This window comes from Ailuropoda melanoleuca, chromosome 4 (genome assembly GCF_002007445.2).
Source record: "Ailuropoda melanoleuca isolate Jingjing chromosome 4, ASM200744v2, whole genome shotgun sequence".
In the NCBI taxonomy this organism is placed as follows: Eukaryota; Metazoa; Chordata; class Mammalia; order Carnivora; family Ursidae; genus Ailuropoda; species Ailuropoda melanoleuca.
The window spans coordinates 58,821,819-58,836,795 of record NC_048221.1 but is presented as its reverse complement, the minus strand read 5'-3'; the positions used below and the strand labels follow the sequence as shown (position 1 = coordinate 58,836,795).

The following is a 14,977-nucleotide window of genomic DNA, read 5'->3' as shown; positions in this document are numbered from 1 at the left end:
TTTTGGGATTACACAGCAGTAGCTAAGTGATACAGTGACGGCAACTTGGAAAGCAATGCTCCAGGTGTTTTTTTACACAATCTCAGTGCAATGTTTGCTTCTATTGAGCGCGTGGCCCAGGCCATAAAAATGTAGGCAATTCATTTAGGCTGGTCACAATCCTGCAGTCTCATCATACACAGGCAGTAACCAGGAACAGAGTAATCAAAGGCTTCTCTCCACTCACCCGCCTCCTCCCTCCCTCCACTCCCAGAAAGAACTCACATTGTAGCAGTCTTTTTATTAGTTTATTGAAATTGTAAAATATAATAAGTTATATATACAAAATTAGACAAAACTATTGACAATTAAGACTTCACTGGCTAGGGCCCATAGCTCTTAGCCTCGGGTGTTCCCTAAATGTTTTTAAGTATAGCAAAATCATGACTGTCTCCATACAAAAGGACAGGGTGGAAGTCCTTGCTCTGGTCGGTGATTAGCCTGCATTATGGAATTCAAATCAATGAGACCATAATGATTATCACCGAAATCAAAATAGACTATTCTTGGATTTGTTTCCAAATAAGTAAATGACAAAGGAATGTTTAGCTCTATAAGGACTAGCTGCCTAAAAATGACAGGCTGAGAATCACTGAAACATGGTGTGATGCTGGCTGGACCTCGGGCCCCAAGAAATGAGGCAAAGCTCTGGGCCTGGGAATAGCCACCCCTGCTCCTTCACTGAAAATGTTGTTCTTGGGAAACTGCAGGCTGTCTCCCTGGAATGGCATGCTCATCACATGTGACACTTGCAGCCTAATTCAGGGGGAGACTCTCATCATTATCACAAAGGAGGAGAAAGGGGCACCGTAGGATTTCAAAGAGGAATTAAAAGGATAATTAAGTTTTGCCATGGAGTATTTAGCTTGCAGGATATACCAAATAGGTTCTGAAAAACAGCAGCAGACAGACACAGCAGATGATGATATTAAATATTCAGGACCTCATCATGACCCTGTCAATATGCTCTACATTCACTGGTGGGAACTTGCTCGTTGGCTCCAAACATATGACTGATTTCCTCCCCCCAAAGCATTTGCTCAGTCACGTGACTTGTAATTTTAAAAACATCGCTTTGTAAGTCAGAGACTGGTTTTAATTTAGTAATAACCCACAGTCAGATCTGTCATTAGGGAGCTCAGCAGTGAACTCTAAATTAACCCCCTGGTATGATCACTACCCTATCTCCCACGCTCTTGGCAACTGCAGGTGTAGTAAGAGAATTTGCCAAGAACAATGTCAGTTTATTACTTTATCTCTAAACGTATGTCAAACAACTACAGTTACTGAGTTTTTCTGCTTCTAGTCTCATATTACTTGATGACTCACGGTGCTCACTTGGATGTGCACCTCGAAGGCCTGGCATTTCCTGCAGCCCTACTTTCCTGTTGCCCACCTGAACCGTACTTTCCCTGATTACGAGGCCACAGGCTAACCTCTACTTTGCAGAAGAGAAACTGAAGCCTGGGAAGGAGAAGAAAATGGCCCAAGTTGGCACAACTAGAACCGGGTCTCTGGATTCCAAGCCCAGGCCCTTCTTGTGCTCGAGGCCCTACTTTCCTTGACTGGTTCAGGAGCTCTCCTGCCACAAGGCTTATCCGCAAGTCTCGGACGCTCAGAATCTACAATTATGCATGGCTAAGCTCTCAGGAAGTCACCCTTTATCTCCATACATACAGCAGGGCACTCATTGCTGTTTGAAGCAGAAACAGGCTGACACATCATTTAAATGGATTGTGTTCTTGAGCAATGCTGCCCAAAAGGGTCACACCTGACTAAGGATGAGAGTGGAGAGCAATTCATGTGTAATACAAACCACTGGGTCCCAGGCCTGGGACTTGTGCAGTAGGTGAAACCGGCCACTTACTGGACACAGGGCTACTTGACTGGACAAGCACACACCTTGTGCATCAGTGACAGAGGGCAGACCACAGAGTGAACTCTTCCATTAGTGACTGGAAGGGCAGTAGGAATACAGATGGCCTCAAGAACAGGCCAAGTTATTCCAATGAAGCCACTTAGGACGCTAACAGACAAGTACCACACCTGACACATTTTAGGAGTGGGACTCTGCCTTGTGTCGCCATGTCACCAGGCCTTCAAGCTGCTTTCTTCATGAGGCTGCCCTCCTTCATCACCCGTGGGGAGCCATCTCCTACCCTAGAACTTCTATTACATATTCTTAGCATGCCTTCATCCAGATTCTGGGATGTCCTCTAGCAAGGTGGTTTGTAAACACGTCTTCTCTCTCCCTAGGTTGTAACCTCCTCAAAGTCAGGCACCACATTCTCACTTCTGTCGCCCCTACATTGTTCAGTTCATCTGAGCGTCCAACAGGGTCCCGTGACTGAGTTCACAAATAAATATTCATCCTGCCTGGTGAGGTACCGGTGGGGAGCTGGGAGTATCCAGCTTTCATCTTTTATCTTTGGTTAGATTGGAAGATGGGCCTCATTTCCTCTTGTTCCCGGGAACAGCCTAAGGGAAAGCCTGGTGACCGCAGACAAAGCTTCGATTCTTGGCAGTCTGCTGGCAGCACTCACAGCTCCAGAGCCCTTGTCAGATCCTTGGTGCCTCCTGGGAGGATGGCCCACAGGCAGGCTCCTCAGGACGTCGTGGGTGGCTGGGAGGCCGGGGGCACAAGCCCTGCCCATTCGAGTATGTCCGCGCACAAGGACTCCACGGCATCCAGCCGCTCGATCTGCACCAGTCTCGTGAGCAGCTCCGGGATGCTGTAGCCTGCCGTGCTGATGCGGTCGAAGAGCTGCATGCCATCCGTCATGCCCCCAATCTCATCCCTCTTCAGTCCAAAGCTCTCGGCGAGGTGGCGCCACGTTTTCACAACAGCCTTCTCGGAGTTGTACGTGGAGCTGAGCATTCGGCTCGTCTTCTCAAGGCAGTCGAATGGCAGCTCTGTGGGGCTGAGACCTGCAGAGACGAAGGGCCACGGTCAGATATTGTGAATGGCAGTTAACAGAAGCTCAACACCATTAAAATTTATTTTTAAAACCTTTTTTTTAAATGTAAAATAAAATACAGATGCAGAAAACCACACAAAATAAATGCATAGCTGGAGGTGAACTGCACCCAGGACTTTGCCAGCCACATGAGAAGCCTCTCCATGTACCCTAACCCCAATAATAGCCCCTCTCCTTCTAGGAAAATAGCCACCACTCTGTTAGAGTAAACCCCTCAAGACCACTGTCAGCAGTCACCAAAGTCTTGAGTATGGGCTACCCTTAGTTGGGTGACCCTGCTTCCCCTCAAGCTGGGCTGAGGAGGGAGTCAAAGGAACAGTATCACATCCCTTTATGGGGATAGCAATCACCTTTATGAAAGGTGCTTTCAAAGACAGCCTGAAGTTGGTGCTACCTGAACCAAGTCATTGCCACCTGATGGTTCTCAGCCTTCCCTGCACATTAGACTCACCTGGGAGCATTTGAAAAAAAAATTGACATATTTTCACTTTCGGATGATGGAATAAATATGTTTTTTCCTATTCCTCCTCGTAAGTACAGCTAAAAACCCTGGACACTATGTGCAAAGCAAACACAAGGAGACTCTGTGGAGAGAAAAGACAGACTTGTAGGGATCTTGGGAGTAGAGCAATGATACAGTGCTGAGTTTCTTGGTTTCCTTTTGCCTCATTATCCCAGACATGGAGCTGAAGAGTCCAGCAACCCAGAAACACCAATAGCAAACAAAAATAGCCCCAACGGGGGCTTGCTCTCTCTAGCTAAAGCACTAGAGAAAGAGAAGCTCAACAAGAAGAAAACAGATAATAACTGCTTTGTTACAGCCAAAACACAGAGAAAACCATGGCCCTACCCCCCACTAAGGCCAGCAAAGGCTGAATGGGAGCCTGGATGTCCACCCTCAGTAGGCTGTAATATGCACCAGTTGTCAAGGAAGGCCAGGTTGAGAGGCTGCCCACTCCAGAGATATCAGTGGAGACCACATAGAGAGATTCCCACCCCACCCCAGCCCCCACCAGCAACAGAAAGAAGGCCCTGCTTGGGTGTCAATGAAGGGTGAATGGGAAACTAGGCATCTACCTCCACAGAGGTATCAGAGGAAACCAGCTATAAAAGAAGGTTTAAATAAGATCCGGAGTCTCATAACATGACATAAACCTTCCAGTTTCAAAAGAAACCCACTCAGCATACCAAAAACTAGGCAGATCTCAAATGTTCTTAATTTTATTTTTGAAAATATTTCCAAAAAAGGGTAAAGAATGTGAGGCAAGTCAGCCAAATCCTGTTGTTGCTGATGGCTAGGAAGATCTCAAATGAATGAAAAAAGACAAGACCAAAGATAACAGAGATGTTAGAATTATCAGATAAATATTTTAAGGAAGCCATGATAAAAATGCTTCAACAAATAATTACATACATACTTGAAACAAACGAAAAAATAGAAGGTCTTAGCAAAAGATAGAAAATATAAAAAAGAACCAAGTGGCAATGTTAGAACTGCAAAAAGACAATAATTGAGATTAAAAGGTGAGTAGATATTCTCAATGGCAGAATATAGACAGAGGAAAGATTAGTGACCTGGATAATAGAATTGAATTTATTTATCTGAACAATGGATATAAAATAAACTGAAAAACAGAGTCCCAAGGACCTGTGGGGCTAAAACAAAAGATCTCACATTCGTGTCTAGGAGGGGAGGCCTAGGAGGGGAGAGAGAGGGTATGGATGGAAAAGGAAATAATGGCTGAAAACTTCCCAAATTTGGAAAGAGACATAAGCCTAAGATTTAAGCTGAGAAAACTCCAAACAGGATACACCCAAAGAAATTCACATCAAGACACATCACAAACTCTTGAAAACTAAAGACAAAAAAGTCTTGAAAGCAGCAAGAAAAAAAATCAGCACCTTAGCTAGAGCAGAAAAGCAATTAGAATGGCAGTGGATTTCTCATCAGAAACCTGGAGACTAGAGGGACATGGCGCAGTATTTTCAACTACAGAAAGGAAAGAACTGTCAACTCAGTGTCCCACATCCAGTGAAAATACCCTTCAAGAATAAGGGGAAATCAAGGCATTCTCAGAATGAAGGAAAACTAAGAATCTGTCACCAAACAGAACTACCTTAAAGGAATGACTAAAAGAAGTGTCTAAACAGAAAGGAAAGGATAAAAGAAGGAACCTTGGAACATCAGAAAAGAGCAAAAATATTGATAAACACAATAGCTTTCCTTTTCCTTTTAGGTTTTCTGAATTATGTTGAAGCAACTGATGTGGTTCTAAATATATGTAGAGGAAATATTTAAGACAACTATAAACAGGAAGGACATAAAAGGAAGTTTTTTATACTTCATTCAAACTAGTAAAAGGATGATCCCAGTGGACTGTGATAAGCTGTATATATATATATATCTATATACTGAGAGAGAGATTGAGAGATGAAGAAACTACTAAAATAGCTATGGAAAAAGCTATGTACTTAGAACATAAAATACATCACTCAAAAAACCATCAAAATGGATTTCTAAAATATGTTCAAGTGACCCAAAGGAAAGCAGGAAAAAGAAAATAGAGAAAATGAAAAACAGAGACAAAAAAGAGTAAACAAAAAATAAAATAGCAATCTTAAATGCTAACATATCAATAGCTACATTAAATGTAAATGATTTAAAAATCAATTAAAAAAACAGAGCTTGGCAGAATGGACCAAAAAAAAAAAAAAGGCCCAATTAAATGCTATCTATAAGAAGCTAATTCCAATACGATACAGGCAGGTTGAAAGGACAAGAATGGAAAAGGATACACCATGTAAACGCTAATAAAAGGAAAGCAGAAGTGGCTATTACATCAGACAGAGTAGACTTCAGAATAAAGGAAATTACCAGAGACAGAGGAACATTATTTAATGATAAAAGGGTCAATCCACTGTGAAGACATAGCAATCCTAAATCTGTATGCATCAAACAACAGAGCTCCAAAATATGTGATGGAAAAACTGAAGAACTGAAAGGGGAAATAGACAAAGTCACAATTATAGTTGGAGACTTCAGCAACTTTCCCTCAGTAACTGATAGAACAATTGCTAGGAAGTCAGCAAGAATATAGAACACAACATCACCATCAACCAACAAAATCCAATCAACATTTATAGAATACTCCATACAACAATAACAGAATACACATTCTTTTCAAATGTAGGCCTTAAGTCTCAACAAAAGAATGAAAATAATCGAAACTGTATACAGAGTGTATTTGCCTACCACAATGAAATTAAACTATAAGTCAAAAACAAAGATAACAGGAAAATCTTCACACACTTGGGAACTAAACAACTCTCTCTCTCTCCTCTTTTTTTTTTTTTGGCAGGGATTAAATTTGGTTTATTATGTTTATTTCTCCATGAAGTTAATGCATTTAAAAACAGTTTATTTTTCAAATGGAGAGACATTGTTTTCAGAGACATTTATTAGATTCCTGCCTGTTCCCTTGACATTTCTTTAGAAGAAAATTGTATATAGGGGTGGAGGGAGAAAATATGTGTGTATCCTATTCTTTCTGGGAGGTTCCAGAACCAAAGGTTGTTGGCACTTCCCACACAGGGAAGAGTGACCAGCAGTCACTTCCTGCTCTGTGTCCTGCCTCCTGCAATGAGGAAAGCCACTGGCACTGGGAATAACTCCACGGTGCTGGCCTTTCACTGCATTCTGGCAGCTCCACTATTCAGCAGGCGTCTGTCTTGCACCACCGTTAATGCATTTGGTATGGGATGAGGACTAAACAACACACTTCCAAATAATCCATGGGTCAAAGAGGAAATCTCAGAGGAAATCTTTTAAGTGAAGGAAATGAAAATACAACATATCAGAGTTTGTAGAACACAGCTAAAGCAATACTGAGAAGGATATTTATATTACCAATACATACATTAAAGAGGAAAAATCTCAAATCTGTCATCTAAACTCCCATTTCAAGCATCTAGGAAAAGATAACAAAATAAACCAAAAGTAAACAGGAGAAAGGATATCATAAAGAGCAGTAATCAATAAAATTGAAAAAGGAAAAACGAGAGAGAAACATGAAAAGAGCCAGTTCTTTGTCAATAAAATGGATAAATGTAAGATTGATAAAGATAAAATGAAGAAAGAAGACACAAAATACCAATATTAAGCAACGAAGAAGAAGATATCTTTACAGACCCTTCAGACATTAAAAAAAAGGGGGTGGCACCTGGGTGGCTCAGTCAGTTAAGCATCTGCTTTTGACTCAGGTCATGATCCCAGGATCCTGGGATCGAGCCCCATGTCGGGCTCCCTGCTCAGCAGGGGAGTCTGCTTCTCCCTCTTCCTCTCCCTCTGCCCCTGCTCATGTACTCTCTCTCTCTCATGCTCACTCTCTCAAATAAATAAATAAAATCTTTTTTAAAAATTTTAAAAAAAGAATTTACAAGCAAATCTACACACATAAATTGGACAACTTAGATGAAATAGGACGATTCCTTAACAAGCATGAATGCAACTCACTCAGTAAGAAATAGATCATTTGAATAACCTTATAACTATTAAAGAAATGTAATTTGTAATTTTAAATTCTCCCAAAAGAAATCTCCAGGCTACACAGTTTCATTGGAGAACTCTACCAAACATACAAAGAAGAATTAACACAAATTCTATGTAATCTCTTCTGGAATATAGAAAAGGAGGAAACACTTCCCAATTTATTTTGTGAAGCCAGTATTAGCCTGATACCAAAACCAGATCATAAGAGTACAAAAAGAGAAATTACATACCAATATCCCTCATTAATACAGATTTAAAAAATCCTTAACAAAATATTACTAAATAGAATTCAACAATATATAAAAAGAATTATACACTATGACAAATGGACTTATTCCAGGGTTGTGAGGCTGGTTCAATATTCAAAAATCAATGTAATCTATCCACAAAATTAATGTAAATCATTTACAAAAACCCTAGAACCAACACTATACTTAATGGTGAAAAGCATGCTTTCCCTTTAAGATCAGGAACATGGCAAGGATTTCTGTTCTTATTACTCTTATTCAATATAATGCTGGAAGTTATAGCCAGGGCAATAAGGCAAGAAAAGGCATATAGATTGGGAAGGAAGAAATAAAAGTGTCCCCATCTGCAGATGTGATTATCTATGTAGAAAATCTCAAGGAATCTATAAGAAAACTCTTGAGACTTTGTGAGTTCAGCAAGTCATAGGATACAAGGTAAACCTACAAAAATCAATTGTATTTCCATATATTAGCAATTAATAGGTAGACACTGAAATTAAAATAAAATGTCACTTACAATCATTTAAAAAATAAATGAAATTCCTAGATATAAATCTAGCAAAATATGTATAGGAATTGTATTCTAAAAACTACATAATGCTAATGAGAAAAGTTGAAGAAAATCTAAATGAATGAAGAGACATACCATTTTCATGGATTAGAAAACACTACATAGTAAAGATGTCAAATCTCCCCAAACTTTGGCATACAGGTTTGATGTAATTCCTATCGAAATCCCCAGCAAGGTATTTTGTAGGTATAGGGACAATTATTCTAAAATTTATATGGAAGGGCAAAGGAACTAGCATGAGCTAGAACAATTTGGAACAGAAAGAAGAAAGTGAGAGCAAATAGTCTATCTGATTTCAAGGCTTGTTGTACAGCTAATGTGGTACTGGCAGAGGAGCTGAGACATAGATCAGTGCAACAGAACAGAGAACCCAGAAAACAGAGCCACACAAATATGCCCAAGCTGATTTTTGACAAAAGTGTGAAAGCAATTCAACGGACAAAAGATAGCTTTTCCCAACAAATGGTGCTGGGGCTACTGGACATCTACAGGGAAAAACCAAAAAAAACAAAAACAAAACCAAAACACCTCAACCTAAGTCTCACATCTTTTATAAAAATTAACTCCAACTAATCGTGGACTCAAATGCAAAACAAAATGATAAAACTTTTTAGAAAAAAATCACAAGAGAAAATCTTTGTGATCTAGGGGTAGGCAAAGAGATCTTAGCCTTGATACCAAAAACACAATCTGGAAAAGTAAAACTTGATACATTTAACTCCTCAAAATTTCACCTCTCTGTGAAAGACCCTATTAAGAGAATGGAAAGACAACCTACACAGTGGAGAAAATATCTGCAAATCTCATATCCATCAAAGGACTAGTATTCAAAACTCAACAGCAAAAAATGCCCGCAGTCCAGTTGGAAAATGGGCAAAAGACACAGAGAAACATTTTACTGAAGAGGGCATAGAAACGGCAATGAGCTCATGAAAAGATGCTACATTAAGGAAATGCAAATTAAAACCACCATGAGATATGAAAACATAACTATCAGAATGACTAAAATAAAAAACAGCAACACCAGCAAATGCTGGCGAGGAAGTAGAGAAACAGGACCACTCACATATTGCCAGTGGGGATGGACACAGTACTGGCATTTTGGAAAACAGTTTGGCATTTTTTAAAAAAAAAAGATTTATTTATTTATTTTAGAGAGAGAGAGCGAGAGCACTAGTGGGAGGGGCAGAGGGAGACGGAGAGAGAATCCTAAGCAGACGCCGTGCTGTGCCAAGTTCGGAGCTCAGGGCGGGGAACGACCCCACGACCCTGAGATCACGACCTGAGCCAAAATCAAGAGTTGGACGCTCAGCCCACCGGGCCACCCAGGCCCCTAGGCAGTTTTTTAAAACACCAAACATGCAACTACCTTACAAACCAACAACTGCACTCCTGGACAGTTATCCCAGAGAAATGATAGCTTATGTTCACATAAAAACCTATTTACGGCTCCTTATAGTGGTTTTATTCTTACTAGCCCCAAACTGGAAACAACCAAGATGTTCTAAAATGGATGAGTGCTTCGACCAGTTGTGATTTGTCCATGATGTGGGCAGGTATTCAGGGGTATGAGGAAAAATCTACGACACACACAACGACCTTCATGAATCTCCGGGGAATTATGTGGAGGAAAAGGGCCTTTGGCAAGAGGTTACATGGTGCATGAGTTCGCTTAAGGTTCATGAAATGACAAAACTGTAGAAACGAAGAATGGATTAGTGGCTGACGGTGGCGAAGGAGAAGCAGGGTTGGGGGAGTATCCAGAGGGATCTTTGTGGTGAAGGAAATGGGCCCTGTCTTCAGGTACAGAAGACAGTGACAATCAATGACCTGATTATGACTTTCAGAGATGGTTCAGCAAGATGGTCTCATTGGGTGACACTGAGTAAAGGGTCCAGAGGAACTCTTTGTATCGTGTCCTACCACTGCATGTGAATCTGCGGTGAGCTCAGAATTAGTTTAATTAAAAACAAACAAAAGAAATTGATGCCGGAGGCTCACCCCAGCCAAATTAAATCAGGATCTTGGGGCATTTGGGGGTGGGCTGGGCAGAGAAGAGACAGTGGAAGACTCTGGGTGGGTATATACTGTTCCCCCAGGGCTGGGCACTGCTGGTCTAAGGTTCTGCGCCTTGGCGATGTGAGCGTCCCCGAGGTTTGATAAGCACACCACACACCCCAGGCTGTGAGAGGGTGGCCAGCTACATGGGGCTCACACTCTTCACCCTCCCAGTCTCGCTGCAGAGGCTCCTCTTTCCTGTGGGGTTCCCGAAATTAATTTGAAAACCACCGTCCCAGGAGTATGGGCTCTAAAGGCCAGGACATCTTTTGGAACAGAGAAGAGCTTTCCAGGATGATAGAATGCAAATCTCTCCACGAGGCAGCCATGCCAGGCTTATCAGACGTGGGGCATATGTATTTATGGAGGGATGCTGCATTTCAACAGGCAGCCAAGTCGAGTTCTTGGCCTCTGGAAGTTATTTCTGGCGAAAGGAGAACTCAGCCAGTAGGCCTGCCCTGGGCTCGGTGTGCTGGGCTCCACCTATGTGGAGAAATGAGAGCTCCCCAGGCTCCGCTCCTCCTCCTGGGGCAGACCCAGAAGTCCAAGGAGGGACGCCAGTGAGACCAGGACCGAGTGGCCTGATGAAGCTGGGGAACATTCCCTAACCTCAGTGATAAAGGGTTTTGTCGCCTGGGTGAATACAAAGGTAAGTTAGAGCCTAGATTTGGAAGAAATGGGGATTGTGGATTCTGGTTTCAGGTTGAAATGCTTATATACCTAGTCCTGCTAGGTGTAGTTGTGAGGCAGTCTGACTCTGCTTGCTCGGGAAACATCTTCGAGGAGGGCGACCAGTACCCAGGGAAAGGGCAAGGCCAGCTAATGACTGCGTAAGTGACTGAAAACACTAGTGCGGGGACAGCATCTGGAGGACCCTGGAGGACCCTGGCTCCTTCCGCTATTGTTCTCCATGGTCCCCCAGGGAGGCTCTGCCCAGGGGCTGGCTGGGTGTCATCTTCTTGTCCTGTGAGGGAAAGTGCCTTGGGGAGTGCCAGGGAAAAGGCCTTAAATAGTTCGGTGCCAAATTCCATGTCCCTCCACACCCGAAGTGGGTTCGCCAGCCTCTGGGATGAGGAACATGACAAGCTGGGGTGGGCGGCCTTTCTTGGCCCCCATGGGACCTCGGGACTCCTGCCAGAGCCACCTCCTCCATGTTGACGGTGGGGGCAAGATCCTTGGGGAAATCTGGGGTACATGTCTCCAGTTTGTCCATGCCTACCTTCAACGACTCCACACACATTGGCGTACACATCCAATATCTTTTTCCTTCGACTTTGAATCTACGGGAAACGTTAAGAGAATGTTAATTTTCCGAACAAGAGAAAGTGGTAGCCCACAAAAATGCAAATTCTCCATCCCAGTGTTGGCAGCTGCTGTCCCCTTAGAGTCAGAAATGCTGAATGGTGCCCTCACGTGACCATCCCATCAGGAAGTCACAGGGAGAAAGCCTTTTCTTCGGGTCTCCAACTCAAGCCCCTTCAGTGTTCACAGAGGTGGGGGCTGCTGTTTATTCTCCACCGGACATTCAGGCTCACAAGACACCTGGCATCAGTCTGTGTGCGAGGTGAGTGGTGGGGACCCCAGCTGGCCACTAGGGGCCTGAGAAGCCTTGGCCGTGTCTGCGGCCATCCCCAGACTCTTCTCCCAGAGCGCACAGCTCCAGGTTAGGACATGAGGCCTGTGCTGCATCGGCGCAGAAGGGGTCCTGGCTGAAAGGTCCCACGCCCCCACGGGAGCCAATACCTCTCAGAACAACTCCATAGGCCTCCAGGGTCCCTGCAAGGGATGGGTGCCATCACAGCTGTCCCTGAACTCAGGGCAGCCCAGAGAGTGGCCTCCCTGTCCAGACCTAAGCCAGATCCAGCTTCCCAAGTGGGGACATTAGCACTGCTACCTAGCAACCCACTGAGCTATGCTTGCATCAGGCTGCCAGCGAACCACGGGCTACACGCTCAGGCAGCCTGGGTCGCACTGTGCTTCTTTGCCCCTTGCCACGGCGCTTTCCAAGGTGGCCTGCTTTGGGTGACAAGCCCTTTGGACAATTTTACATGCAAAATGCATAGTGTGTATGTGTGTGTACACAATGGGTGTGTGTATGTGTAAGTGTGTGCGCTATGTGTGTATGCGTGTGTGTGTGTACACACATATATATTTTGTCTGCTTGGACACATGCCAGTATGTTTACAAAGGTTGTTTCTGTCCTATGGTATTCCAAGCAATTTTAACTTTTCTCTTTGCTCACTCTCCTTCATTTTCCTCTATAAGCTAGATAATACAGAGACACGCTTCCTATTTTTTTACTGTCTTCTTTAAGCCTGCCACTCTATCTAGGCTCCTGTGGCGGGCTCCCCTCACGCCTCCCCCTCCCTGGGCAACAAGGAGCGAGCAAGGAGCAGCGCCAGGGCCTCACCCCGGCTGACTTGGTGGCCGCTGACTTCTCCCGGGCCAGGTGAACCAGCGACAAGAGGCACAGCTCTGGGGAGCCCTGCTTGTCGGTGGCAGGCTCCTCGTCACTGTCCATACTCCGGCTCAGCAGCTGCTCATTCTCCGACGATGCGTCATTCTCGCTGGGGGAGTAGAAAGGTGTTTGTTAGCGGGGCCCTGACACACTCTCCCGGCGGGGAGAGGACTGGGAGATCGATTGGGATGCAGGGGCTTGTTCCCCAAGCTTTCACTGCGCAGCTCCTGGGCACGAGGTGAGAGTGACGTGCCGCACTCGCTACCCCTCGTTCTCTGCTCTCCTCTCACCTAGGGATCCAGATGCAGGGCAGCCTGCAAGGTGTCCTGTGAGAGGACTCACAGGGTATCTGTCGAGCCCGGCAGTGCTGGGGTTCATCAGGGAGGGGGACAGCGTCTGCTCATCTGTCCCCCTGCCCGGCTCAGTTAAGACTTCCTGAACATGTCCCAGCCTCCTATTTTTAATGCTGGCCAGCTCCAAGTGCAGCCTTGCATCTAAATGCGAACAGGTTTGTGTGGCTGGTGCTGAGTCTGTGCAAGTTCTCCAGAACAGCCAAAAACAAGGCTGAATAAGCCTCCCTGGGGAGGGGGGGGTCCCCTCCTGACTGGGGGGTGACCCGGCTGAAATGTGTGCATTGTGGGTGAGGTCACAGCAAGCTGCAAGGGGGGCCTCAGGAGCTCCCCCAGGAGGCAGGGTGGGCCCACGTTCCAACACGGCTCACTGCCCTAGGCACGTGTGGGTTGGAGCTTAAACTCTCAAAATCATTCCAAATATCTGAAAAACAATATTCTTTTTTTTTTTTAGGCATCCTGTTCACTTCCTGTGGTCTGGCTGACAACTTAGAAAGAATTATTCTTTCCTGGCCACTGGGTTATAGTAATGAAGCCCACACTCGAACACAACCCTAGAGGCCGGATGAAGGTGAGGCCCAGTAGTTCCGGGCCTCACTCGGAGTTGGCTGGCCTGCCGCTGTCCCCGCCTGACAGCCGTCTAGGAACAAAAGCACGGGTGTCCCCAGAGACGGCTGAGGGCCCCAAGTCCTTTCCCTAAGAAAGACCTGAGAGCAGACAGAGGGTTGTCATTTTTATTCGATATTTGCATAGGAAACAAGTATTATTTTTCTAAATATTCTTCCAAATCCCGTTTCCCTCAGTCTTTAGATGAAACTTAAGTCACAGGACAATCCTTGCCCTTTGAGTACTCTTTTCTCCTTACTTTTGAGAATGAGCGAAGGCTGGAGGAACAGAAGGGGAGAGGTTGCCGAGGCACAGGGCTGGACAGACTGGAGGGGGGAGGAGAAGCTCGTCCCCAGGGAGGCACACTGCTGAGCCAGCCCCTGCAGCCTGGCTGGGCCCAGCCCGGGGCTCTGAAATGGGGTCAGCAGGAACAGAGGCACTCACAGGAAATGACCCCCATCTAAGGGACCGCCCGGGGGGCCCACACTCTTTTCTTTCCCAGCATGCACAGATTTCATGATTTAAGTCTGCTTCCTGCCCTTGTGTCAGGGGTCTTGAGAGATGCTGGAGTTTTCCAGATGAGGTAACACCTCTGGAAGGGCTTGATTAATGCCAGAGCTCTACACGATTGTCTAGATTCACGATCATTCCTACAGACGAAAGGCTTTGCAAGAGTTCACCCCCCGTGGGAAGGTCACAGGCCAGTGGCCAGGCCAGGAGATAGTGCCCCTTTGCTCTTCCTGTGATTAGTTTGGGCCCCCCACCCGTGGCCTCTGTGCCCCACGTATAACGTGGGAACAATGGGGTCCTGGAATGGCCAACGGGGTAGAGGCCAGACAGGGGACTGACACCATGGGGTGGGTTTGTGGCGCCTAACTGGGACCGAGTCCAAATGAGCATCTAAGGGGGCGAAGGAAAAGTTTACTTCCCTCTGCCCTTTAAAGCCAGGGCTCATTCCACATCCTAATGTGTGCTATAAATATGGTAAAAATCTCATATGTCAAAATTCTGCCTCAAGAGGCCTTCTTCACAAGAGTTGGTGGTTGGTCTGGAGCCTGCACAAAACGTGCTGTGGGGCCAGATGGCCTGAACTGGTTCCCCAGCCCTGCTACTCCTCGTG

The 14,977-nt window shown here is 45.0% G+C and overlaps 1 protein-coding gene across 3 annotated transcripts in view; it reads right to left on the bottom strand.

Moving 5' to 3' along the window:
- Window positions 1–281: 281 nt before the first annotated feature.
- EDAR (ectodysplasin A receptor) overlaps window positions 282–14,977 on the bottom strand; it is a 91,271-nt gene continuing 76,575 nt past the window's right edge. For all 3 annotated transcript variants that reach the window (XM_011234372.3, XM_002926901.4, XM_034658905.1), the window contains exons 10-12: window positions 12,854–13,010; window positions 11,663–11,723; window positions 282–2,967 (exon numbers count right to left, since the gene is read on the bottom strand). In XM_011234372.3, the coding sequence (XP_011232674.3) occupies window positions 2,645–2,967; window positions 11,663–11,723; window positions 12,854–13,010 (541 nt within the window). In that variant the 3' untranslated portion in view covers window positions 282–2,644. The remainder of the gene's footprint in view (window positions 2,968–11,662; window positions 11,724–12,853; window positions 13,011–14,977) is intronic.